We start from the raw sequence: 24,177 nt of genomic DNA, 5'->3' as shown, positions 1-24,177 counted from the left end.
CCCGGCTTGAAGACGGGGGCAAAATAAGCAGCGTGCGTTTGTGCGTGTCTGTGTGGGCCTTGTTGTCTGCCCTAAGGCCTCCCGATAGCGGAGTCTCTCCGCGGTTAGTGTCGTTTGAACAGTCTCTACGGAGGCGCAGCAACGCAGCACCGGTTGCTGTATCCCTTTCCCACAGCCACGCACTCACACCCTCCGCTCTCTACACACACACACACACCCTTCCAACCAACTTCCTCCCCTATTTCATCACTCTTGTCTGTGGGTTTTGTTTTCTTCTTTTCACGAACGCTGTTGCTTGCCGAGGTGGTCCGTGCGTGCGTGTGCTCTTATGCGTCAGTACTTAGGTGCCCCTGTAATGTCTTGCCTGCGCTTACCACTGGCAAGTGAAGACACACATCCCTGCAGCCCCCCCTCCCCTCCCCTCCCCTCCCCTCCCCCCACTCACACACACATTCACCCTCCCTCTACAAGACATGCCCAGGAACGTGTTCGACTTTGCTTCACCCCCCCCCCGCATTTTCTTTATTTTCCTCCCTGACGTCTTTAATCCAATACGCGGCGCGTCCCCCTCAGTGAACGCGTTGATGTGCGCGACTGACTGAGCGTGTCTGCGGGTGGAAGTGAGTGCGTATGTGGTAGTATACATCATATACACGTACAGACACCCCACACGCCCACCCCCCACCTCTCTCTTTCTTATACCTGTAGACATACACGCACAGGCACACGAAATACCACCCACCCACCCTCTCACATTATACCCACGTCTACCGAAGAAGCCAGAGGGCTGCGCGGTGGTGTTTCCCTCCTCTGTTTGTGAGAATCGTTTTTCACATTCACTTCGCCTGACGTGGGGCCCGGCACGCATGCGCTCTGTACCCACTCTACTCCCATGCTCTCTCAGTCGGGGACGCCCACACGAATGACTGACTTCAGCAGAGCTTAGAGCATTACAGACAGCTTGCACGGGGGATGCGGCGCCACATGGATGGCCGTAACCGCCTTTGCATGCGCGTGAGCCTTCACGGCGTATTGCCGCATGCCCGCACACGCCCTTCGCTGTCATCGCGCCCCCCACCCTCACTCCTTTCCTTTCCATCTTCTCGGTCCCACGTGCACCAACACGACTGCAAAGCACTTACCCTCTCCTTCTCCCTGCATGCCCCCCTCGCCCAGCACATCGCCTTACACACATGCTCTTTTCATCCCATTATAGACGTTTGTGTTCATCACTGCTACCCACTGCGGCCACACTACCACACTCCTCCTCTTCTGCCGCCTCCAAGCGCAGGGAGGGGCCACCCTGACGGAGACCATCGCATACACGCCGGCACGCGCTGCTACCTGCGCACACGTCAGTCGCCACCACCCCCACCCCGTCGAGCCATGACCGTGTTTTGGCTGGAGCAGTGGTGGAAGCGCAAGGACCACCGTAAGATTCGCGGTGCACGCGGCGCACGCTTTGCCTCGCTGCGCTTCCACGGCGCCTTCATCCTCAGCGTTGTCGTGCTGGTCGAGTATGTGTTCCGGTCGACGGACGGCTTCACAGCGCGGCGCGCCACGTGTCCGCCAGTGCTGGCGCCGCCGCCGCTGCCCACATCGCTCGGGTACTCGATGACGAGCGAGATGCCGCACTTGAGGTCGCTTGAGCTAGAACGTGAGGCCCCGCCACACCTACCGCGGAGCAGCTCCCTCGACTTCAAGACCCTCCGGGGGGAGGGCCGTCCACCAGGATGACCAGATATCCAAGATGTGCTCATTCGCACTCTGCGCTGATGCCGCGAACCCCGCTCTCGCAGGGCGCCACTAGCACCAGGCAGGCCAGCGGCATCCCCACCAATCACTTGCCGCGGACCGCAGAGACACTACCCGGACACAGACGGCACGGTGCCCGGCTCGCCTCTCTAGCCGAGCCCCGCATGTGTGCCCGTCCTGCTTCACCGCTAGCCACGCCTTTAGCTGGAGCACACGGCAGCGCTCTTCCAAACCCCCAGGCACACGAAGACCCGGGCCCTTATGCCCAGCCCTCTCCCACCACCCTCTCGCACGCACTCCACCCTCGCCCCCCCCCTCTCCCACGCCGCTTCCCCTCCACCCTCCCACGTCCGCACCACGCATCACACGCACACGCAGGACTACCGCTCACATATACCCCCACTCCCTCCCTTCCTACTCGCCTCCTCCACACACTCTTTCCTAGAGCCACCCCACTCCATCGTTATCTGCAGTCTCTCTCCATTCTCTCCACAGCCGCCAGTCAATCATGTCCTGCGGTAACGCCAAAATGAACGAGCCTGCGCCGGCCTTCGAGGAGACGGCGCTCATGCCCAACGGCGCCTTCAAGAAGATCAGCCTCGCCTCCTACAAGGGCAAGTGGGTCGTGCTCTTCTTCTACCCGCTTGACTTCAGCTTCGTGTGCCCGACAGAGATCATCCAGTTCTCCGACAGCATAAAGCGCTTCAACGAGCTTGACTGCGAGGTCATGTCGTGCTCTATGGACAGCGAGTACGCGCACCTGCAGTGGACGCTGCAGGAACGCAAGAAGGGCGGCCTCGGCCCCATGGAGATCCCGATGCTGGCCGACAAGACCAAGTGCATCTGTCGTGCCTACGGCGTGCTGGATGAGAAGAAGGGCGTTGCCTACCGCGGCCTCTTTATCATCGACCCCAAGGGGATCCTGCGCCAGATCATTGTCAACGACATGCCGGTGGGCCGCAACGTGGAGGAGGTGCTGCGCCTGCTGGAGGCTCTTCAGTTCGTGGAGAAGCACGGCGAGGTGTGCCCCGCCAACTGGAAGAAGGGCGATGCCACAATGAAACCGGAGCGACAGGCGTCCATTGAGGGCTACTTCAGCACGGTGTAGGGTGCCGACGCCCGTCATGGCGCATCGCACACTCTTCTCAGCCATTTCGAGTGTCTACCGTTCTCGCTTTAAAGTTGCGCTGTGTTTCTCTCCGGGGTGCCTCTCTCCGCCTTCTACGCTCTTACCGCGACCAAAGCACTGTTATTTCAGTGAGGCTCTCACTCTCTCCCTGGCCTCGTCCCACCTACCCCCCACTTCCCCTATTGCTTCCGCGTCCTTGTCAGCGCGATACTTATCCACTCGGGGCAGGAGCTGCAGCGGCCATGGATGAGAAGTGGAAAGGAGACATGCAGAGGGGAGGGAAGGAGGTAAAGGGGGGTGGGGTTGGCCGAGATCAGGAGCGGGGATAGGCGCTGATGATACACCGGTAGGCCATCACCGAAGGAGAGGGAGAGGGGGATGGCGGGTTGGCCGGGCAGACGTCGCTCTTCTCCTCCTCCATTGTCTTTGGTCATTTGGAGCGCTCCCTCTGCGGGTTGGCGTGTTCGCTATACGAGGCATTGGTTTTACATCCGTTGAGCTGGTTGCCCCATCGCGGCAGGCGCGCAGCGCTGTCAGGGGCTTAGTACAGAGAGGGGGAGGGGGGCGGGAGGCACGGATGCACCACACCACCACCACCATCACCACCTCCTCGCTGTACGCGTGTGTCTCGCGCTTTGACGCGCTCGCATTTTTCGCTCCATTGGTGTTGGGGTCGTGTTGGTTTTTGGCGTTGTTTTCTGGTCACCCGCGTACTTCTGTTTCTCCCTTGTTGCCTGGGATTCCCCTGATGCCAAGAGGGGTGGAGACACCTCAGCGCGCGCGGTATCCCAGGGCCCAGCACCCCCTCACTCGGTGCGGGGAAGCCAAGCAGCCCCCCACCGCCCATCCCTCTCTGCCAATGCCGAACCACCTCTGGTGCTGACAGGGCCAGGTGCCTGCGGCGTGGGGGGAGGCCCGATCGATTTCTCCGTACGGATGGCGGCGGTCGAGTCCTGGACGGCGCTGCGTCGGTGCGGCCTGCGGTGGCGAACGCGCTTGTGCCCATCCATGCGATGGGCAGAGTGCCAGCGCGACCCCAATGCACCCCGGCACGGCCCTCACGGCCCACTGGCGTGGGGAGCCTGTGTGTGTGTGTGTGTGTGTGTGTGTCACCTCGAGGGGGTGGGGGGTGTTTGGGGAAGAGGCGGTGCACCGATGGCTGAGTCGGCGCATTGCCGCAACGCGTGTGCCTACGGCTGCTTTGCACCGGGGCGATGGTGCCTGTGGCAGGGCCGGGGGTGGGGGCAGAGCTGATGTTATATGGCCGGAAATGGAAACATTGAGAAGAGAGTCATGTGTGCGCCTCGGGTGTGAGATGTGGACGATGATGGCCATGACGACGGAGGTGGGGGGCATCACAGGAGGCCACATGAGGCAAGCGAGAAGGGTAGCGGTCGTAGATGGAGCAGGTGCGCTTTCTACGTGTATACTGCGTCCTCCTGTCCTACCCATCACCCATCACGCCTCTTTCTCTCTCTGTGCTGGTGCCCTCCCTCCCTCTCACCCAGCCTTCATAATGCATGATGTGCGCATGTGCCTAAGCAAGAATGACCCGGTGCTGATGTTATCGGCGCCTGCTGGTGAGTGCAGCGGGTGTGCGTTCAAGCGCTTTTTAGTGGGCAATTGCGGGGGTGGTTGTCCTTCGTTCTCCTTATCCTGAAGTGTGCCTCTGCTGCTCCGCTTGAGGGTAACCCAAAAAGGCAACCAGAAGAGTGAGACGCCACGCAAGCAAAGCCAAACGCGGAGCACAATCCACCTCCTCGTGATTTCCACCTGCCTCCCCTTTCCCCCAAAGCATCTTGTTCGGCCAGTCGTTGTCTGCCTGTGTCTCTGTGGGTGTTGGGGGAGGGGCGTGTGTCTCTCCCTCTCCTGTGTTCGCTTGTCTTGTATGCATCAGCCTCCCGTGATGGGCGGCGCGGTCGGTGCCAGGGAAGGCGTGCCAGATGACTCGGTAACGGCGGGCGGCAGTGGTGAGGTCTAAGGAAAAGAGGGGGAAGGACGAGGCAGACGCGTTTGGGAGGCACATCGAGTACAAGGGAAAACAGCGAAGTGGAGGGGGGAGGGGGAGGAGAAGCATTGTGGCCACTTGCTCCCTCTCCTCGCTTTCAAGCATTCCCTCCCCTCGCCCCTCTCTCCCTCCCGCTCTCCTCCCCACCCCGGAAGTTATCACCTCCTCCTCCCTTAATCATACCAAGGGCGATTTGGTGGACACAGCCACACACCTCTAGAGGCATGCCTATCGCCTCCAAAAGTGTCTTTGCTGTACTCTCCCCCCCCCTCCCACTCTCACATCCGCCAACCCTCCCCCCTTCCCACCACCACCTCTGAGCAACGCACGTGCACGGAGTCCTTGTAGAAGTCGCTCGTTTGTTTTCTGCTCTGCTGCACGGCCTCAGTGCTCGCGACACCTCGCTGACCTTTCGTAGGATCCAATACGTAGAACCGTACGCACACACAGGCACGCGCTGCGATGGATCTTCAGTTTTACGATGGCGGATCCTTTGCGGACTGCCCATTCATCCAATACCCGCATGGCATGGGGAAACAGCGCGCACCCGCCATTGTGCTCGCCGCTGCCGCCGCGGCTCTCTCCCAGGCGTCGACAAGCCAACGTACACCGATGAAGACAACAATGCACTGCGTCCCCGGCGCCGTGAGTGCTGCACAGGTTAGCAGCAGCAACAGCAAAAGTAGCCCATTGACATCAGCCGACTCCCCTTTACCGCCATTCACTTTGCATGCTCTGACTGTTGTCCCGCAATCGACTTCTGCGCTGAGCTGCGGCGCTTCTGCTTCTCCCCCCACAGCCGGGGAAACACCTGAAGAGACAACAACGCGCACTGCACAGATGCTGCAAGAAACTCTGGCCGCGGCTCGCCAGAGAACAGATGTGTTTGACAGTCACAGCCTCATCGTGCAGAGCCGTCTCCGCTCCACATCAAACAAGCCAAACGCTCAGGCGCTCGCGCTGACGATCAAGGCGGCGGGCAGCAGCTCCACCGGCATTGATGGGGCATCGAGCGACCCGGGCCCCATTGTGCGCTCGCCAACCAAAGAAAAGAAGTCCCTCTTTACAGATGCACTGCTGCTGCGCTCCGGCGGCGGCAACAATAAGAGGCAGCAGGTGGGCAGTAGCGGCAGTGCATCCAGCGAACTGGCTGCAAGCACATCGTCTTCATCAATGATGCTGGCGGCGGTCTCCGAGGACAGCGCCGGTGGTGGTGACGCCGCCTCGGCCAATAGCCGCAAGGTAGTGGTCCCGTTCTGCGTGAGCAACTGGCAGAATCGGAAGAAGCTCATCGTTCCGGTGGAGCAGCGTCTTGCCCAGCAGCAGGATGACCGACTGGATCCCGACGGCGGCATGGGTGACGCCGTGATGGACCTGGCGGTGGCAATGCAGCAAGCATCGAAGGAGGTGGCAGCGGAGCTGGCAGAGAAGGAGAGAGTGAAAGCAGAGGAGGAAGAGCGCCGGCAGGCCGCACTGGAGGCAGCGGAGGCGGAGAAGGCGCGTCAACTGCTCGAGCAGAAGGCGGCTGAGCTCGCCGCTCATGCCCAGCGCAGGGAGACGCGGGAGCAGCGGATGGAGCGCATTCGCCTGGAGCGAGAGCTGCGAGAGCAAGAGAAGCTTGCGAAGCAGCAGCAACGACTGCGCGAGCGGGCCGCCACGAGGCTAAATATCACTGTAGAGGATCTGGAGGCGGATGAGCAGCTGTTACGATCCGTGGAAGAGGCTTCTGTATACTCCAAGAGCAGCGGCGGTGCTGCGGGCTCAGCCGACCCTACAGCGGCGCCATTGTTCAAGGAAAAGCAAGGGGCACTCGGAGGAGTCGGCGGTCAAGCAACCGGCAATGACGGCGATGACGATGGCGATGGCACTGTGGGCGGTTACCGGAAGCCCGCCGTGCGCGGTGGCGTCTTCGCGAGTGCGGTAATCAGTAACGAGGGCATTCAACGTGAGATGCAGGCACTCGCCGAAGCGGAAGGGCAGCAACCGCAGCATCACGATGGCATTCGTCTGCGCGAGGACGACGAAGCGAGTGCCGGCGACGATGACGACTATGATAGCAGCAGCTTCGAGCTCAACCAATTTGTCAAGAAAAAGCAACGCTTATGAGGAGAAAAAATGAGCGCAGGCGAGGGCCTCATCGATGTGTTCGCGCCGATGGTGACAGGCGACAAATGAAGTTGCTTTGGTGTGGGTGGGTGAGGGTGTGGGTGTGTGGGTGGGGGTGTGTGGGTGTGTGCGGGTGTGTGTCAAATTTTGCTCCTTAAAACAAAAAGCAACGAGAGCGCAACTGAGAGAGAAGTTGCCGTCTGTGGAAGCAACGGCGAGCGGATGTGGAAACGGTGATGATGCACTCCGCAGTCCACCGTGTCCTTCTCTCTCTCCCCCAAATCTCTTCCAGGGCCACCACCGCTTAGCCGACACCACATCCCCCTTTCGCTCTTCTGGCTGGGCTCCTCCCCCCCCCTACCGTCCCGCCTCCTCTACATCCTTCTTGGCCTTTCTTTCGCACACAACCGTGCCTTTTCCCTTGACGGCGTCTTCCGCTCCCTCCCTCTCCCTCTCCGTCTGCCTGCGTGATGAGCGCTTTGACGACACAACATGACACCTCAGCCTCCTGCAAGTGTTGCTGCTGCCGCCACGTGCGCGTCCTTTTCTCGCTTCGCGGTTGGCGTACGTAATCTTCGATTTGGTTCATCGTGTGGACCTTTTGGCGGCTGCATGTCTGCGCGTGTGTGTGTGTGTGTGCGTGCGTCGATTGCTCATCGTCTACAAGCCGCTTCTACTACGGTTAGTGTCTCTTGCTCCCTACCCAACAGCACAGCCTGCCATTACGCGACACCTCTGCTCACACACACACACACACACACACACACACACACACACATACACACACACCTTCCTCGTTCCCTCTCTCTTCCTATCACCCCACCTTCCGATTACTACCTTCACCAGCCTTAAGTATTATAGTTGCATGTATGCATGCATAATTAGAGAGATAGTAACCGTCTTCAAGAGAAGCTCAGCCGTCGACAAGACTGCGCCCATCTCCACACACACACACACACACACACGCACACGCACGCACGCACGCACACAGTTGTTTACTTGTTGGTTTTCTTGTTCTTAGATGGTACCGCCACCATCATCACTGTCGCCATTCATCTTCTCCTTAACTTACTCGGCCCCTCTCCCTCTCTGCGTGCGCGCTTAGATTTTTTTGAGTAGACTGCAAACGCTGTCGTTTCACAGCACATCTTCGCCGCCGGGCTGGGCTCAACACACACACACACACACACGTCGTCACACACAACCGAGACTCAGACCTCCAAGCCGAGCAAGAGAAGAAAGGCAAAAAAATGCTGCATCGTTCTCTTGGGTGGCTATGCACAGCCGCGCAGACGCAGGGTAGCAAGGCGCTCACGTCGGAGGGCCGCCCCTTTGCCCTAGTGCATCGCGAGATAACCGCTGTCAGGGAGCACATTCACTCGCTCGTGGCGAACACAAACAACGAAGTGCTGGATCATGCCGGCAAGTATGCGCTGGCTGCGGGCGGCAAGCTGATGCGTCCGGCGCTGGTGGCTCTCATGGCGCATGCAATGCTGCCGCTCGACGTGAGTGCGCGTCTGCTCGAGGAGCCGATCGGATCGCTGGACGAGGTGACGCCAGGCACCATTCTGCCCTTCCTACGGCTAGCGGAGGTCACCGAACTCATCCACACAGCCTCGCTTGTGCACGACGACGTCATCGACAGCAGCGACATGCGCCGTGGACGTCCTGCCTTACACAAGGTCTACGACACGAAGCGTGCGGTGCTCGCCGGTGATTACATTCTGGCCCGCGCATCCTTCTATATTGCAACACTGCAAGTGCCGCGCATCGTTATTCTCATGACGACAGCGCTGGAGGAGTTGATGTCCGGGGAGCTCCTTCAGATGGATGGCTGCTTCGACATCCCTCGCTACGAGCAGAAGAGCTTCTGCAAGACGGCGTCCCTCATCTCCAACTCGCTCGCCTCCACAGCGGTGCTGGTGGACCCGGGCAATGAGGCGCTGGAACAGACGGCATTCGACTTTGGCAGGCACCTTGGCATTGCCTTTCAAATCCTCGACGACTGCCTAGACATCACCGGCGACGAGAAGACGATGGGAAAGCCGAAGTTGGCCGACATGAAGGAAGGCATCGCGACGATACCGGTGCTCCTCGTGGCGCAGCGCAACGCGAAGGTGGATAAGATGGTGCGACGCCGCTTTAGCGAGCTGGGTGATGTCGAGTACTGTCTGGAGGCAATGGAAAAGGAAGGTGCGGTGGCCGAGGCAATACAACGCGCGGACGAGCACTGCCGGCTCGGGATCGAGTCACTGCACAAGCTGCACCACTCGCCCGCGCGCGACGCACTCGCGAATGCGCTGTTGATGGTGATAAACCGCAAGTCGTGAGTCTGCGCTAGTGCGTCTCTGTGTGGGTGTGGGTGTGTACTGCCCGGCTGTTTGGCTACTGTTGCTGTTCTTCGCGGGCGTTGTGCGCACTCGCTGTTTCGGGTAGTGCCGTTAACACCCTGGGCCCTCTCCCTTTCACTGAGGAAGAGTGTAGAGGAGAAGGCCGCGCAACGGAGAGTTGAGAGGTGTGGCCGCGCTCGGCCGTCTCTTTTTCACACCGGCTGCCAACTCCACCAAGGAAAACAAAGAGGGGAGGGATCGGTGTGCAGATGGCGACTGCAGAGGGCAGTAGAGATCAGCGTAACTCGACTTTTGGGTCGATCTCACCGCAGTGATGTGTCATTGAATGCGGCTTTATCAGTGCTTGCAACCCTCCTCAATGCCGTTCCTTTCATTTCCTCCGCGCCTTCTCTACCGCATCTTCCACTGCTGGCGCACCTCCACGCACACGCAAAGGGGGGGGTGCACAGCCAAGATGTGGCGGCGGCTACGATTAACTTGGAACCTCTTCCTACCGTGGTGACGCCACGGCTTCAAAGATGGGAAAGTAAAGACGGCGCAAACCCCACACAAGCACAGAGAGAAGAAACGAAAATCAAAAGACACAGAGACGGCGCTGCTGCTGCTGCTCATCCCCCCCCTCCCCCCCTCACTCTCCCACACACACGCACGGCACCCTCCACCGACGTATGGTTGTGTGTTTGTGCGCGTCTTTGGGTCTGATGCCCCCCTCTCTCTCTCGCGCGCGCGCCACCCACCACATCGTGACAGATGTGTGCGCCTCCACTAGACTGCTCATCACTGCCCTCTCCTCCGTTCTTCGCTCTCTTCCCTCTACCCTCTCTACTCGCCGGCGCACTTCCGCTCCACTCGTGCCACCACCACCACCACACCCGCCTCACCTTGTGTGTCCGTGTAGCAGTTAAGCTTTCTTTTCTCCCTCGCTCTCCCCCTCTCGCTCCCTGTATTTTCTCTCCTTTGCTCTGCACCTCAGTATTCTCTCGCGTCTCTTGTGCAGCGTGGCTCTCTTCAGTGCGGTGCTTCGGTGCGACTGTTCTCCCGTGCACCCTCTTTGATTAGCGACACAAGCGCTGCCAAGCCCACTCAATCCCCATCGCTCCTCTTCTTCTTCTGTTGGCCCACCCACTCGCACTGGCAAGTCTCGTGCGAGTGCCCGGAAACGGTAAAACGGCAAAAAGCAGAACGAAGCAGAAAAGGAAATCAGCTCACTCACTCACTCACAGCAAGAAAGAGAGAGCGAGCGAGCGACGCACGCGCCTCGACTTGAAAGCGTTGAATGGCCGTCAGGCGAAGAAACAACTGAAAAGAAAGCGGAGAACGCGTACGTAATCAAAAAGGACGGGCTTCCAGCGAAAAAAAAGGGGGGCGAGAAGGCGACGAGCACAACTGCATCGAGCACCTACACCCTGTCGCGCACAGGCGCATTCGCGCATGCACGTCGGCCTGTGAAATTAATAGCAAAAAACTTCACCAGAGCAAAGAAGAGATAAAAAAACGACGGAAAACGCAGAAGTAGTGCGGGTGTGTGTGTGTGTGTGTGTGTGTGTGCGTGTTGTTTTCCGGCGTGCTGCCTCCCTCCCTCCCCCCACTCCACTCCACCCCCCTCTCTCTCACTCTCTTTATAAAAGAAAAGCGCATCCGAAAAGAGCACCTCACTGGTAAACAGGAAAACACGCTTTAGCAGTCGCCTGTCCATTCCTCTTCTCTCTTTCGGCTCTCCCTCTCTCCCTGCCCGTTCGTCTGCTTCGCTTTCTGTTTCGGTTTACTTCGGTGCGTCTTCGCGCGTCTGGGCATTGTCGTCGTCGCTTCTCGTTCTTGTTTTCCTTTCTCCTCGTGTGTGTTCGCCCCGTGTCGGTCTCTCTCGGTCGGTCGGTCGGTCTGTCTCAGTCCTCCACCTGATCTTGTGTTCGTCGTTTCTGCTGTTCTTGTTTGGTGTCTTTCTCGCTCTCTCCAAGGCCCCGCCAGCGTCTCTCCCCTCCCCCAACACGCAGAGAGAACAAGAAAGCAAACACAAGTCAAGCGATCCATCAGCAAAAACATCATTTGGCGTTGTCGTCATCGACATTTCACAGCTCCCCCCTCCCTCCCCCCTCCCTACCCACGAACACACACACATTGCACTTGCCTTTCTTCTGCTCGAAACCCCCCCCGTCTCTGCGTTCAAACTTCTTCGCATCAGTTTTTTCTCGTTCATGTATTTGCCTTGTCCTCTTGTCGGCGTGATCAAGTGACTCCCTCCCTCCCTCTCTCTCTCTGCGTGTGTATGTGTGTGTGTGTGCGTGTGTCTGCGTGTCTTCTCCACTAGAGCAACTCCCTAACTAACATACAAAACGATCGACTTTGTAGCCTTTCCCTCCCTCCCTTCCCTCCCTCACACACACCCTCACACCCACGCCTTCACATCTCTCTCCCCTCCCCGGACGCTTTTCTCTCTCGAAGTTGGTGTTTGCCCACGTAGTACATCTCGCGCTTTCTTTTCTTCCTTCAGCATCAGACTGCCTCTCGGAACAACACAACGTTTGAAATCAACCGAAGCAAGATGATGCGCCACACTGTGTCCCAGGCCATGGCCAGCCTCCGTGGCCGCGTCCTCCCGACTAGCCACGCCATCGCCGCTGTAGCACTGCTCGGTGCTCCCTCGCTCGCTAACCCGTGCCGCTTTGCCTCCTCGGCAACCGCGCTGCCGCTGGTGGACCGGGATGCCATCATCAAGGCTGTGACGACGAAGGCTGTCTTCGACAAAAAGATTGTCGAGTCGCTCACAAACACCTTTGTGAGCGGACTCGAGAAGTCGAGCTACACACGCAACTTCTCACAGGCGGAGATGATTGACCACGTGCAGGGCCTGCTGACGGCGGAGGCGCGCTTCCGCATGGGTGACTCCTTCGAGTACGTTCACGAGAACCAACGCACCGCCTTCTATATCTGCTACAATGAGCCTCAGAAGAAGCTGCGCATGCTGCGCAAGATGGCGCAGTTCGTGTCCCTCAACGAAGATCCCAACCTCGGCAGTAACACACACCACTACGTCAGCGAAGACCGCAAGTTTGCCATCTACACCGCCTCCACCGAGGCCTTCATCGAGAACTGGGGCGAGGAGGAGCACGTCAACCCCAAAAATCCAGCACTGCCGACGCAGACGGCATTTAGGCAGCTGACAGAGGAGCAGAAGGAAATTATCCGTGGCCTGCTACGCCGCCAGCTCAGCTCTGTGTTCCCGCTCTTCCACGTTGAGGAGGTCAAGAAGGGCCACGTGTCCTTCACGATGGCCACCATGGTCGAGCGCACGAACTATGTCGCCTCGCTGCTGTCCATCTTTCAGGAGATCGCCGGGGCTGAGGTCATGACGAGTGTTTCCTACAGCTTCTCGAACGGGGTGCAGGTGTATGGGTTTGAGATCCAGGGCGCGACGGCTGAGCAGATAGAGGAGCGTGCCTCGCTGGTTGGACTTCTGCCGAACCGCCCCTTCAAAGCCCTCACGTGCCTGCACGAAGCCGGCGCGCTGTCATGCGAGGAGACCGTGTTTATTGACGCAGCCGTCATCTTTGCCATGTACTTCACTCCAAGCCCGACGACAGACGACTACCGTCACCTCAAGACGATCCTGGCGAAGGAGCCGAATGGCGTGAACCGGCTGAACAACCTGCGCGGCTCTCTGACGCAGGAGGTCATGTCGGAGCGCTACACCGGCTCCGTCATCGCCCTCTACCCGGAGTTTGCGAAGCTCATCTACGACGACTTCAGGCTTGGCTCCACGCCCGAGCGCCGCGCTGCCATTGCTGAGAAGATTACACACCGCCTACGCGAAGACGACCGTCCAGAGTACGACCGCACCCTCTTCATGAGCTTCCTCAAGTTCAACGAGGTGATCATCAAGCATAACTTCTGCAAGACGGAGAAGGCTGCACTCGCCTTCCGGCTGGACCCGACGTTTCTAAAGGAGCTCGAGTTCCCGCGTGTGCCGCACGGCGTGTTCCTCTTCGCTGGCGGGCAGTGGCGTGGCTTCCACATCCGCTTCACCGACATCGCGCGCGGCGGTGTGCGCATGATCATCTGCAAGGAGCGCGACTACCGCAAGAACAAGCGCTCCGTCTTCCAGGAGAACTACAACCTCGCCCACACACAGCTGCTGAAAAACAAAGACATCCCGGAAGGTGGCAGCAAGGGGACCATTCTCGTCTCCAGCCGTTACCTGAACAAGTTCGATGAGGTTCGCTGCCAGCACATCTTCCTCCAGTACGTCGATGCCATGCTCGACCTAATCATCCCTGGCGAAAAGGGCGTCGTGGACAGCCTCAAGTCGGAGGAGATCATCTTCCTCGGCCCGGATGAGAACACCGCCGGCACCTTCCCGGCCGCTGGCGCGCTCTACAGCAAGGGGCGTGGCTACAAGGCGTGGAAGTCCTTCACGACGGGCAAGGACCCCGAGCTGGGCGGCATCCCGCACGACGTGTACGGCATGACAACGCACAGCGTGCGAGCCTACGTGACATCCATCTACGAGAAGCTCGGGCTCAAGGAGTCGGAGATGCGCAAGTTCCAGACCGGCGGCCCGGATGGCGACCTTGGCTCGAACGAAGTGCTGCACAGCAAGGAGAAGATGATCGGCATGGTGGATATCTCGGCCTCGCTCCATGACCCGACGGGTATCAACCGCAAGGAGCTTGCCCGCCTCGCCCGCCACCGTCTGCCGCTGCGCGAGTTCGACCGGAGCAAGCTGTCACCGGAGGGATTCCTGGTGCTGACGGAAGACCGCAATGTGAGGCTGCCCGACGGCACTCTCATCGGGGACGGCGCTCGCCTGCGTGATGAGTTCCACTTCCTCAAGTACTCCGACGCGGACGTCTTCGTGCCGTGCGGCGGCCGCCCGCGCAGCGTGACACTTGAAAACGTTGGCAGGTTCCTCAAGGTCCCGGACGCGGACGGTGAGTCCATGATGAGCGACAAGTACACGAACCTGTCGCCAGAGCAGCTCAAGTTTAAGATAATTGTAGAAGGTGCCAACCTGTTCATCTCGCAGGACGCCCGTCTGGCGCTCGAGAAGTGCGGCGTCACGCTCATCAAAGATGCCTCCGCGAACAAGGGTGGCGTGACATCCTCCTCGCTGGAGGTGTTTGCCGGGCTCTGTCTCTCGGACGAGGAGCATGCCAAGTACATGTCCGCCAAAAGCGCAGCGGATGCACCGGAGTTTTACAAGAAGTATGTGCAAGAGATCCTCGACCGGATTGAGGAGAACGCGAAGCTCGAGTTCAACGCCATCTGGCGCGAGTGGGAGAAGGACCCGCACCAGTCCAAGACACTTATCGCTGATGCGCTGAGCAAGAAGAACGTGCAGATCCGCTCCAACATCCTGAGCAGCGACATCTTCCAGAACGACGACCTGGTCCGCTATGTGATAGCACAATACGCGCCAAAGACTCTGAAAGAGGTGGTGCCGGTGGATGTGATGCTAAAGCGCGTGCCGAAGAACTACCAGCACGCGATCTGCGCTATGTGGCTGGCCTCTCGCTACGTCTATCAGACTGGTGTGGACAGCAACGAGTTCGATTTCTTCAGCTACATGACTGAGGTCTACACCAACGTGGCAAAGTGGGCCAAGTAGAGGGGGGGCTAATGATGAGGCATCCCGTCAGCTTATTTCACTGCCAGCCTTTCCAGCCTCCCTCAAAGCACCGATGGGCACACACACACAGGCAGTCTACGGCAGCCTCTCCTCTTCCCCCGTACCCCCTCCCTTCAGTCCCGCTTCAGAACAGTGTTGGGGGAGGGGAAGACGTGCACCGCATGAAGGGCGGATTGCGCGAGCAGCAGATGGCGGGGAAACGGGACCAAACAAAGGGGAGGAAGGTAAAGAATAGCTGAAATGCGACTCACACGCTGGTCACCAGTCTCAGCTTTAGGAAAGGTCATGGTTCGCTTCTTGGCAGCGTTAGCTTGGGGAAGAGCAGCACACACACACACACGAGTAAACCTGCTGAGCACGTCGCACGCAGCCAACCCACTTCTCTCCCCCGCAAACTCACCATCTATGACGTTGTTGCTTACACACAAGTAAGTACGCGCATACGCCCAGGGATGCTGGCACCTCTGTGTGTGTGTGTATGCTGCTGCTGCGGTTTAGTAATCCTGGTGGTGGTAATATGAAGGGTGAGAAAGCGGCCCTCCTCCACCCATGTAGGCACCCAATCCCCTTTCTCACTCACGCCCGCCGCCACCGCGAAGTCTCTCCCTCTCTGCGATGCTCCTGTGCGGCGCTCAGCGTCTTGTTTGCTTCCCAGACTGTGCCAGGCTCGCCTTTGTTGACATCCTCTCTCTCTCTCTGGGCACTTTTCCGTGGACGGCCACCACCAACACCCCGAACGTCACGGCCTCTGTTCCTCGATGTAGTGCTTTTCACGCCTCTTTTCTTTCCTACCAGGCTGTCTCTCTCTCCTGCCCCCTCCCCCGCCCCCACCCCCTTCTTCTCCCGTCGACTCTCTTACAATATGCAGAAACGTGTGTCGGAGTGCCTGTGCTCGTGTGTGGGTCACACCTGCTCCCCTCCTCACTGGGCCGCTCGCGTAAAGGATATGAAGCAGCAGAGTGAGAGATGCCGCATTGGGGAATAAAAACGCTCACGGCAATGCGCACACATTTCCTCCCATCCCCCTCCCCTCCTTCTCTTTCTCAGCCTCTTTCTCGTTTGGTCGCGTGTCTGTGTGTGAGGAGCCCTCGTCTCTTCGCCTCGTGGATCTGTGAGCTTCGTCCTGGGCCTCGTTGACCTCACGGCACTCGGGCAAACGCTTGTTTGGGGTACGGTTCTACCCCTCGGCTCTCCCTTTCCACTAGACTCCTCCGATACCGCACCGTGCCAGAGGATACATCGACCGCGCCGTGGCCTCCTTTCTCCCTCCCCTCTTCCCTCGACTATGGAGCCGGGCGCTTCGCTCTCCCCCACCCCCCCCCTCATCCTCTCTCCCTCTCTGTGTTGTAGTTTTTACTTTCCTGTTGTTTCTCCACACACACGCACACGCACGTACAGAGAAGTATGTCGTATTCATTTTTGTTTTCGTTTTGCTTGACCCTCTCAGGTGCAGTGGACGATGCACCACCACCACCACCATGTGATGCGCGTGGATTGGTGAAACGAACGGAAAGCGGCACTGACACGCACATGTGGATTTGCGATAACGTTGGTTGTCCGGGGGTGTACCGGACAGTCCGCAGTGATGCACACGAGCGGGTCCTCTGCTTACTTGTATCGCCACCCGGTCCCAGTGGAAAAGTGATGATGGGCTAACAGCCATCCTTACAGGGGCCCGGACACGGACATGGTACGATCGCTGATAACCCTTTTTTCGCTTTCGTGTGGGTGTGTGTATACGTGTGCGCGTTGCTTTGGTGCGGGCATGTGCTGTGGCTTACTCTCCTTCCCTCTTCGTCCACCACATCCTCCTCCGTCGCATCTCTCTTCTTTTTCTATGGTATGCGCGAGGGTGTGTCTCTCGCTCGTCAGGGTGATTTGCACGTGTGTGTATCGGCTCGTCTGTGTGGAGGAGGAACGGAGTTGAAGAACGCTTCGTGTGTGTGTGTGTGGATAATTCCACAAGTACAGCTACCACCATTGTAACTGCGACCCACGACTACATCACTAACTCCCCTTTATCCGCAGCACTTCTCGTATTTTCTCTCTCAGCATCTCTCGCCCTATACTGCAAAGTTGCCATTGCTGTGGCTGCCGAGTCGCGCGCAAACGTGCGCCGTACTTTCTCTCTTCGCTCTCCCCACACATCACACATCACATCACATCATACACACCACCACCATCACCACCATCACATGTACTGCACTGTGCCGCAGTCGATACCACTATTGTGGGACACAGTCGTACTCGTTCCCCTCCCCCCTTTGTGTCTGATGTGATCTGATGTGATGTCTTTTTCCTTCATCTCTTTCACAGGACATAACGTCGCAAGCCACTCAACAAGCGAGAGACAAATGCATCTGCGGCATTGCCGGTCTACGGAGGAACGCCTGTTTGGTGTACACTCGAGGGGTGTACTCCATCTTCCCCACACACACGCCCCTTGCGCGCCTCGGACCTCCCCACACGCGTGGTGATGCCAGTGAGCCTATAAGAGCTACACGCGCAGGAGCCATTCATGCGTTCTCCACGTTCTCCAGAGTGTCCATCTTCGAAGTTCACTCTTCTCGGCCCATCTCACTCGCCCACGCACCACTCTCCTCCTCCTCCTCCCTCCCCCCCACCTTTAATCGCTCCACTGATGATGCATCTATGCGCACGACACGAACAACAGAGCGAGAGGTACTCACACAAAACTAATAGTCCCCCCTCCCATCCGCCCCAGAGAGAGCCTCCCAAGCATGGCCACCGCTGTCAAGTGCGCTGCGAAGAGGAAGGCCGCGAAGAAAGTGTCGCGCAAGAGCCCCGAGTACACGACCCTGCGCAAGAGTTGTGCCCCTGGCGCCATCGCGATCATCCTTGCCGGCCGCTTTCGCGGTCGCCGCGCCGTGATCCTGAAGCAGCTGCCGCACAACGGCCCGCTGGTCGTGTCCGGCCCGATGAAGTATAGCGGCGTCCCCATCCGCCGCATCGACTCCCGTTACGTGATCGCCACGAGCACCAAGGTCGATATCTCCAGCGTTGACACGTCGTCCATCACCCCTGAGGTGTTTCTGCGCCCCAAGGCGGAGAAGCCGACCAAGTGCGAAGGAGACTTCATGGGTGACAAGCAAAAGGCTAAGGCGGAGAAGGCTGCCAAGAAAACCTCCAAGGCGGAGAAGAAGACCGTCGTGTCGGACGCGCGCGCCCAGCTGCAGAAGAAGATCGACGCCGCTCTCGTCGCGGCCATCAAGAAGGACGCTCAGGGTAAGGAGAAGGCCGGCTACCTGCGCTCTGTCTTCACAGTGAAGCCGGGTGATGCGCCGCACCGCTGGAACTGGTAAGACAGGTGTGCACATAGCGGTATCTGTCCTTTCCTCCCTCCCCTCCTCACTCCCCCTCTCTCCCTCTCTCTCTCTCTCTCCGCACGTGTGGGTTTAAGTTTGTTTGCGTAGGCGAGCCAGCGCGCAGTTTTCGAGTCTCGGCGGGCACTTGTCGATGTTTCGCGTTTTACTGCGCGTATAGGCACACATGCAGACACACACACACACACGCGCGCGCAGCAGCTTCAAGGAGGAAGAGAGGCGTGCCTGACTTGGTGGCGTGGCCCGCCGTCTCGCCGGCCTCCTCCTCGTTCTCTCTCTCTCTCTCTGACTCCTCTCCTCGTTTTTTTTTCGTTTCTCGTTTGTTATATTTCTGTTCGACCACTCGGCAAAGACACAGCAGACCAGCAAAGCGCCCCCCGCAACACCAGAAGGGCCCGGGTGGCGCGGGGGGGGGGGGAAGAGGCAACTCTGTGAAGCCGAACAGACACACCTAGCGCAGGGGAGCATTTGCGTCGTGTTGCCTTTCCCTCTTTGTTTCTTTCCGGAAGGAGGGGCTGCTGGGGCCCTCTTCCCTCCTCCTCCTCCTCCTCCCACCCCCTGCCAATCCCCTGTGGCCTTCTAGGATCCCAGAGGCGAGTGTGGAGGCGGACTTGATAGCCCCAGTCGAGACGACAACTAGCGCGCACATCACTGCCCACCCACACAGGCACACACACACAAAGAAAGTATGTCTGTAATGAAGTACACTGAACTGACCTCTCTCCTCCCCTTCCCCTCCCCCTCCCCCCCCTCTACACGGACACACGCGCCGCTGCCACCAGTCACACAAGAAGCGAAAGACACACACGCTTGACACACACGCGCACACAGAGAGAGAGAAGAAATGCCGTCCGCACCTCTCCCCGGTCGACTGGTGAACTACAGCAGCCCGCTGTACATGTATCACCACCTCATGAAGAACTCGACGACCAAGGCGCCACAGCTGTACACGGCCAAGGACAACAGCAAAACGGCGATGCACCTCATCACGCGTCGCGCCCCCAACGCAAACTATACGGTGAATCGGTGGTACCTGAAGGAAAAGGTCGACTCCAGCAACCGCATGCGCCTCGAGGGGCTGTACGAGTGTGTGCTCTGCGCCTCTTGCACCGGTTCCTGCCCGCAGTACTGGTGGAACCGCGAACACTTCTTAGGTCCCGCTGTGCTTCTGCAGTCGTACCGCTGGCTCGTCGAGCCCCTCGACCGTGACTTTGACGAGCGTGTGCGCCTGTTCGAGACGGGTAGCCTGGTGAACATGTGCCACAACATATTCAACTGCACCATCACATGCCCCAAGTTCCTCAACCCTGGCCTGGCATCGAAGGAGATCAAGCGCTTGTCGTCGCCATCGACGAAGCGTGTTGGACCAGCAATCGAGATGAAGCCTATCAAGAACTGAAAAGGGAGAAGGACGAAGATGAAGAAAGCGCGAGTCGCAAGTAACCGGCTACGATGTCAGCGCAGATGTTGTGGGGGGGGGGGGGCTGTGTGGGGGAGCTGTGCTTATGTTTTTGGTGTCGCTTGGTCATCGTCATCTTGTTGGGGTTTCGCCTTGGTTTTCATTCTGTGCTGCCCGTGGCGGTGCCCTGGCGTACTGGCATGCGAAAGGCGGTGGCTACACAGCCGTTCCCTCTCTCCGCTCGTACTATCATTTCTCTTTGCCGCATCGTACGATGTACGCACACATCCTCTGACTTCGCTCACCCCTTCTCGCTCCTCCCGCATCTTAGAAAGTCGCTCTTCTGCAGCTCGGCTCGGGTTTGGGGTTGTCTTAAGAAGGGGCGGGGAGAGGTGCAGCGGGCAGAGACGTGTGCTTGAGTGTATTACAGCTAACGTTGGTGGTGTCAGTAGCAGAGAGATGGCTGGGAAGGTGGGGTGCATCGTGGGTCCTCCTCCTCCCTTTCTCTCGCACACTGATATACGTGTGCTTACGCCTCCACCACTTCTTACCCTTCAGTTACGCCAGGGCAGAGAAATATCGGTATCATCTCTGATTTCCTCTCTCCCGTCGATCCAGTGTACATGGGAGGAGGGAAGGGCGACACACGTTCGTACTTGCCTTCTACTCTGCACTCCTGCGCCTATGGGTGGGCTCTCGTGTTGTCTCCTTTCCTGTGAAAAATTAGGCTCGCGTGTAATCGCGCACGCACTGGTGCTAAAAGAGAGGAAGGGAAGGGAGTACATGCACAGGGCAAACACCCAGAGCGATCTCCCCCCTCTCTCTCTCTCTCTCGCCTTGTAGCCCCTCTCCACATACACGCGCACCTACCGAGAAAGACAGGGAGGCGCCTTTACGCATCTTCCCTACACATGTTTAGCGGGTGTGTAGTTGCGCACAGTGGAGGAGGAGGAGGAGAGCCATTTTTTCGTGTAGTTTTGCTCGGTGATCGTTTGCTTTCCGCCAAGGCTGATGGACGCACTCACTGACACCCTATACAGGCATGAGCACAGACACACGCTCACGAGAGGCTGCTGGGCGCCTTGCAAGATCCACCTGCGCCTCTGCTGGGCCCACACGTGGATGCTCTCGTCGGCATTGGCGTGCGTCTTCTTGACTGAAAGGGATGGAAAAGGAAAGGTGCCGCAGACGTCATTGCGCCAAGAGGAGACACACCGAACCTGCACGCGCGTGGGCGTGTCTCGACGCTTTCAAAGGAAAGAGGGGGGCACGTAGAAGAGCGCAGGTACAGGCGCTCATCCGGTGCGCGCTGCTACGTCGGCTTTTCCCCCTCACTCTTGCTTCACGCATCGCCTCTCCTTTCTCTCCCTCTACCTCTGCCCTTACCTCAACACACACACACACACACACGATCCGGCCCGCCCCACCCTCCGACGCGGCACTGCACTGCTGTATGCGTAGATCTCCCTCTTTCTCTGTGGGGGTGAAACGCGCACTCGTGGAGAGAGACCAAACGCGGAAAGGCCATTCCACTTTAGCCCTGTTGAGGACTTCACCACACAGTGGTCCCATCCCCTTCACGCAAGCGCACCAGCAGCGGCAGAGACTCCAACTAAGCTGGCGAAGCAACTCAAAATTCACAGGAAACTGCAGCCCCCTCCCCCCCCCATTTCCTCACTACTACGAACGTGGAAGAGCGAGAGAAGCAGCGTTGAGAAGCTCAACGCCCATCCATACATACTCAGAGAAAGAGACACACACACGCACACACACACACACACAAGGGCTGAGGTCAGCAACAATACCCTGTGCGGGCGCTGTTGTGAGCGCATGTCACTCCAGTTCACGGTGAGTGGCCCGAACATCCGTGTTCTCCTCAGTGTTCTCACCTGCGTCAGTCGCCTCGGTGAGGCCGTGTACGTTGTGGGGCTGAGCGACGGAATCGAAATCAGTGCCGTGTCGCCGGGCCGCAATGGCTACATGGCGGTGAGGGTGCACGCGCGCTGCTTCGACCGCTTCCTACTGGAGCCCCCATCCCACAGAAGCACTGTTGATCATGGCAGCGGCCTTGTGGCTACGGATGCAGCCGCGGGGGGTAATGCAGACGTCAGCAGCGTGGATACCCCCAACCCTTCCTTGTGTCTGCTCACCAAGACGCTCGTCGCGACAGTACTGCGACAGCACAACAACGTGCAAAGCCTTGACTTTCAGTACCGCACCGCAGCGTCCTCCGGCAGTGCGGCGGCAGCAATGGCGGAGAGCGACGCGGATAAGGACAGCTCTGACGCTGACCATGACCTTTGGAAGGGTCGCGCGGACGCGGACGTGGTGCGGTGGCACTGCACCTATGCGCGCAACCTCACCAAGACGTTTCTCCTCCGCCTAGCAGAGGGAGAGCCGACCAGCGTCTACGCGGACCTGTCGCGCTACCGCTTTGAGGTCTGTGGAGACGCCCGCACATACGGCAGCCTTCTTGCCTCGCTGCCATCGAGTGCGAATCAGTGTGCGTTGACGCTGCCAGAGAGTGGCGGGCTGGAGCTGCGCTCGGTACGGCAGGCGGGGTCATCATCGTCATCCTCTGCGGCGGCAGCAAGCAGTCGTGAGAGCGGCTCAGCTGCGGCACCTTCGGGTAGCACCAGGGCAGCGGACGGCAGCTCCACGGTGGTGACGGCGTTCGAGAGTACCTTCACACTCTTCCGCTTCTTCGAACCCACTGCCTCACCACCGGTGGCAAGCACGGGCGCTGCGGCAACGGAGCTGGAGGTTGGCCCGTCAGAGGTGTCGCCAACGCCGTTCTCCATTACCCCACAGCAGCAACAACAGCAGCGTCCCCAGCGCAACTTTGCGGTGTCTGTCCCGGATCACCCACCATGGGCCACCGCTACAGTGAACTTTGTTTCGCTGCCAAGCAAAACGTTTGACGTGAAGCCCTTCAAGAATGCTGCGTGGCTAGCAGAGCAGCTCGGGGTCCAGCTGCACCTCCTCACGGGCGAGGAAGGTGTGCCACTCATCATCGCGAGCATCACACCAGAGGAGGTGCGGCAATGGCGCGAGAGCCTATCCTGCACTGGTAGCGCGGCAGGACGCCCGTTGTTGGTGACGAGCAACTCGCCTCCCACCTCTGCACCAACGTTCATCTCGTTCATTCTGTACGTGGCAGCGCTGGACTCGACGCCAAGCGCCGGCAGAGCCTCTGGATCCGGTGGCGCACCTGTCGGTGTCGCAGACACGAGCATCGTAACCGCCATCAGCTCCGCAGCCAGCTCCCCCCGCACCAGCATGCACCACCGAACGTCGAAGGGCGGCGGTGCCGCTCAAGCTGCCGTGGCCGCGACGCCGGCACCAGGGTACGGAGAGGAGGAGAACGGGGAGCACGATGGCATGCTGGTGAGCAGCGGCACGCTGTCCCACGTGGAGGCCAGCTTGGCGAGCACCAATACCGCCGCCAGAGGTGGTGGAATGGTGGGGCGCCTGTCTCGCGAGAGCAACAGCACCGTCAACTCAGCGTATGTGACCCCGCGACCGACTGCGTCCCCGTCGGAGTTGGTGATGGTCATGACCGGTGGCGACACTCCGAGCACCCGTAGTGCTGATACCGGCGGTGGTGACGCGGCCCACAAAGCTCTTGGCCTCCCAAGGGGTGTCACAGCGTCGTCGCTGCCGGGGTGCTCCACTGTGACCATGCCAGGTGCCACAGCGCATTCTGCGGCGCAGCCGATCTCGTCCTCGCACACCACCACCTTCACTGCTCTTAACACAATGTACCCGCTTGACTTTGACGCGTTTGTGCGCACCTACACCTCCATGAATGAGGCGGACGGCGACGCGGAAGAGGAGGATGCGCAGGATGCTGAGTTGCGCGAGTTCCTCGCCAGCTGTGTCGCCTCCATGTCGTGAGGACCAACGCAGAACTAACCCGGCGATGATGAGCACGCTGAGAGTGGGTGGGGAGCGGACGGGCAAGCGATGGCGCTGCAGAGAAGGAGTGCGTGGCGGCGGTAGTGTCGCTAATCCCTGCCGCTCCGCACCCCCCCCCCCCCACACACCTCTCCTTGCTTCTCTGCCACCACCCGATCGCCTCTTCTCAGGTGAGACTGCACACATGAAGTTGAATGGCTCGCACACACGTATGCAGAGACGCACACACACACACGCTGCACTCGTAGCGGTCGACGAGGGGGCTGGGACTCATCCGATTGGGGCGCACTGCATCAGTGCAGGACGTTGCTGGGCTCATCCTCGTGTAGTGTCGTTGTCTTTGCCCTCCCCCTCCCTCTCCCCACCACCCCAGCCACATTAGCAGGGGGAGTGAGTAGGCACCCCTGAGCGGCACAGCGCACACACAGCTGAGCACCGCCACTTGGGCTCTCCGTTCTGCGCCCTCTTACTTTGCCCTCCTCTTCGTGCTCCCTTCCTTTTCTCTCGTGTATGTCGCGCTGGGCACCGCACAGAGAGAGAGAGA

General features: G+C 59.3%; 8 protein-coding genes across 8 annotated transcripts, besides 1 other annotated feature; all 8 read left to right on the top strand.

Moving 5' to 3' along the window:
* Nucleotides 1-1,386: 1,386 nt before the first annotated feature.
* On the top strand, nt 1,387-1,737 carry LPMP_151060 (developmentally regulated protein, putative; the record flags this gene model as incomplete). The annotated part of the gene is made up of 1 exon (XM_010699179.1): nt 1,387-1,737. The coding sequence occupies one exon, from the start codon at nt 1,387-1,389 to the stop codon at nt 1,735-1,737; it is 351 nt and encodes a 116-aa protein (XP_010697481.1).
* Nucleotides 1,738-2,263: 526 nt separating this feature from the next.
* LPMP_151050 (tryparedoxin peroxidase) lies at nt 2,264-2,863 on the top strand (the record flags this gene model as incomplete). The annotated part of the gene is made up of 1 exon (XM_010699178.1): nt 2,264-2,863. The coding sequence occupies one exon, from the start codon at nt 2,264-2,266 to the stop codon at nt 2,861-2,863; it is 600 nt and encodes a 199-aa protein (XP_010697480.1).
* A 784-nt stretch (nt 2,864-3,647) lies between these two features.
* Nucleotides 3,648-4,174: a repeat region.
* Nucleotides 4,175-5,732: 1,558 nt separating this feature from the next.
* On the top strand, nt 5,733-6,998 carry LPMP_151040 (hypothetical protein; the record flags this gene model as incomplete). Its single annotated transcript, XM_010699177.1, has 1 exon — nt 5,733-6,998. The coding sequence occupies one exon, from the start codon at nt 5,733-5,735 to the stop codon at nt 6,996-6,998; it is 1,266 nt and encodes a 421-aa protein (XP_010697479.1).
* A 1,250-nt stretch (nt 6,999-8,248) lies between these two features.
* On the top strand, nt 8,249-9,328 carry LPMP_151030 (solanesyl-diphosphate synthase, putative; the record flags this gene model as incomplete). Its single annotated transcript, XM_010699176.1, has 1 exon — nt 8,249-9,328. One exon carries the CDS (start codon nt 8,249-8,251, stop codon nt 9,326-9,328), a length of 1,080 nt encoding a protein of 359 aa, XP_010697478.1.
* A 2,560-nt stretch (nt 9,329-11,888) lies between these two features.
* GDH (glutamate dehydrogenase) lies at nt 11,889-14,951 on the top strand (the record flags this gene model as incomplete). The annotated part of the gene is made up of 1 exon (XM_010699175.1): nt 11,889-14,951. The coding sequence occupies one exon, from the start codon at nt 11,889-11,891 to the stop codon at nt 14,949-14,951; it is 3,063 nt and encodes a 1,020-aa protein (XP_010697477.1).
* Nucleotides 14,952-17,713: 2,762 nt separating this feature from the next.
* On the top strand, nt 17,714-18,295 carry LPMP_151010 (60S ribosomal protein L6, putative; the record flags this gene model as incomplete). Its single annotated transcript, XM_010699174.1, has 1 exon — nt 17,714-18,295. The coding sequence occupies one exon, from the start codon at nt 17,714-17,716 to the stop codon at nt 18,293-18,295; it is 582 nt and encodes a 193-aa protein (XP_010697476.1).
* An 865-nt stretch (nt 18,296-19,160) lies between these two features.
* On the top strand, nt 19,161-19,715 carry LPMP_151000 (succinate dehydrogenase, putative; the record flags this gene model as incomplete). Its single annotated transcript, XM_010699173.1, has 1 exon — nt 19,161-19,715. One exon carries the CDS (start codon nt 19,161-19,163, stop codon nt 19,713-19,715), a length of 555 nt encoding a protein of 184 aa, XP_010697475.1.
* Nucleotides 19,716-21,545: 1,830 nt separating this feature from the next.
* Nucleotides 21,546-23,612, top strand: LPMP_150990 (hypothetical protein; the record flags this gene model as incomplete). Its single annotated transcript, XM_010699172.1, has 1 exon — nt 21,546-23,612. The coding sequence occupies one exon, from the start codon at nt 21,546-21,548 to the stop codon at nt 23,610-23,612; it is 2,067 nt and encodes a 688-aa protein (XP_010697474.1).
* Nucleotides 23,613-24,177: the final 565 nt, after the last annotated feature.

The sequence above is a fragment of the Leishmania panamensis genome (assembly GCF_000755165.1).
Source record: "Leishmania panamensis strain MHOM/PA/94/PSC-1 chromosome 15 sequence".
NCBI lineage: Eukaryota > Euglenozoa > Kinetoplastea > Trypanosomatida > Trypanosomatidae > Leishmania > Leishmania panamensis.
Note: the sequence above shows the minus strand (reverse complement) of the source record. Positions and strands in the feature narration are given on the sequence as shown.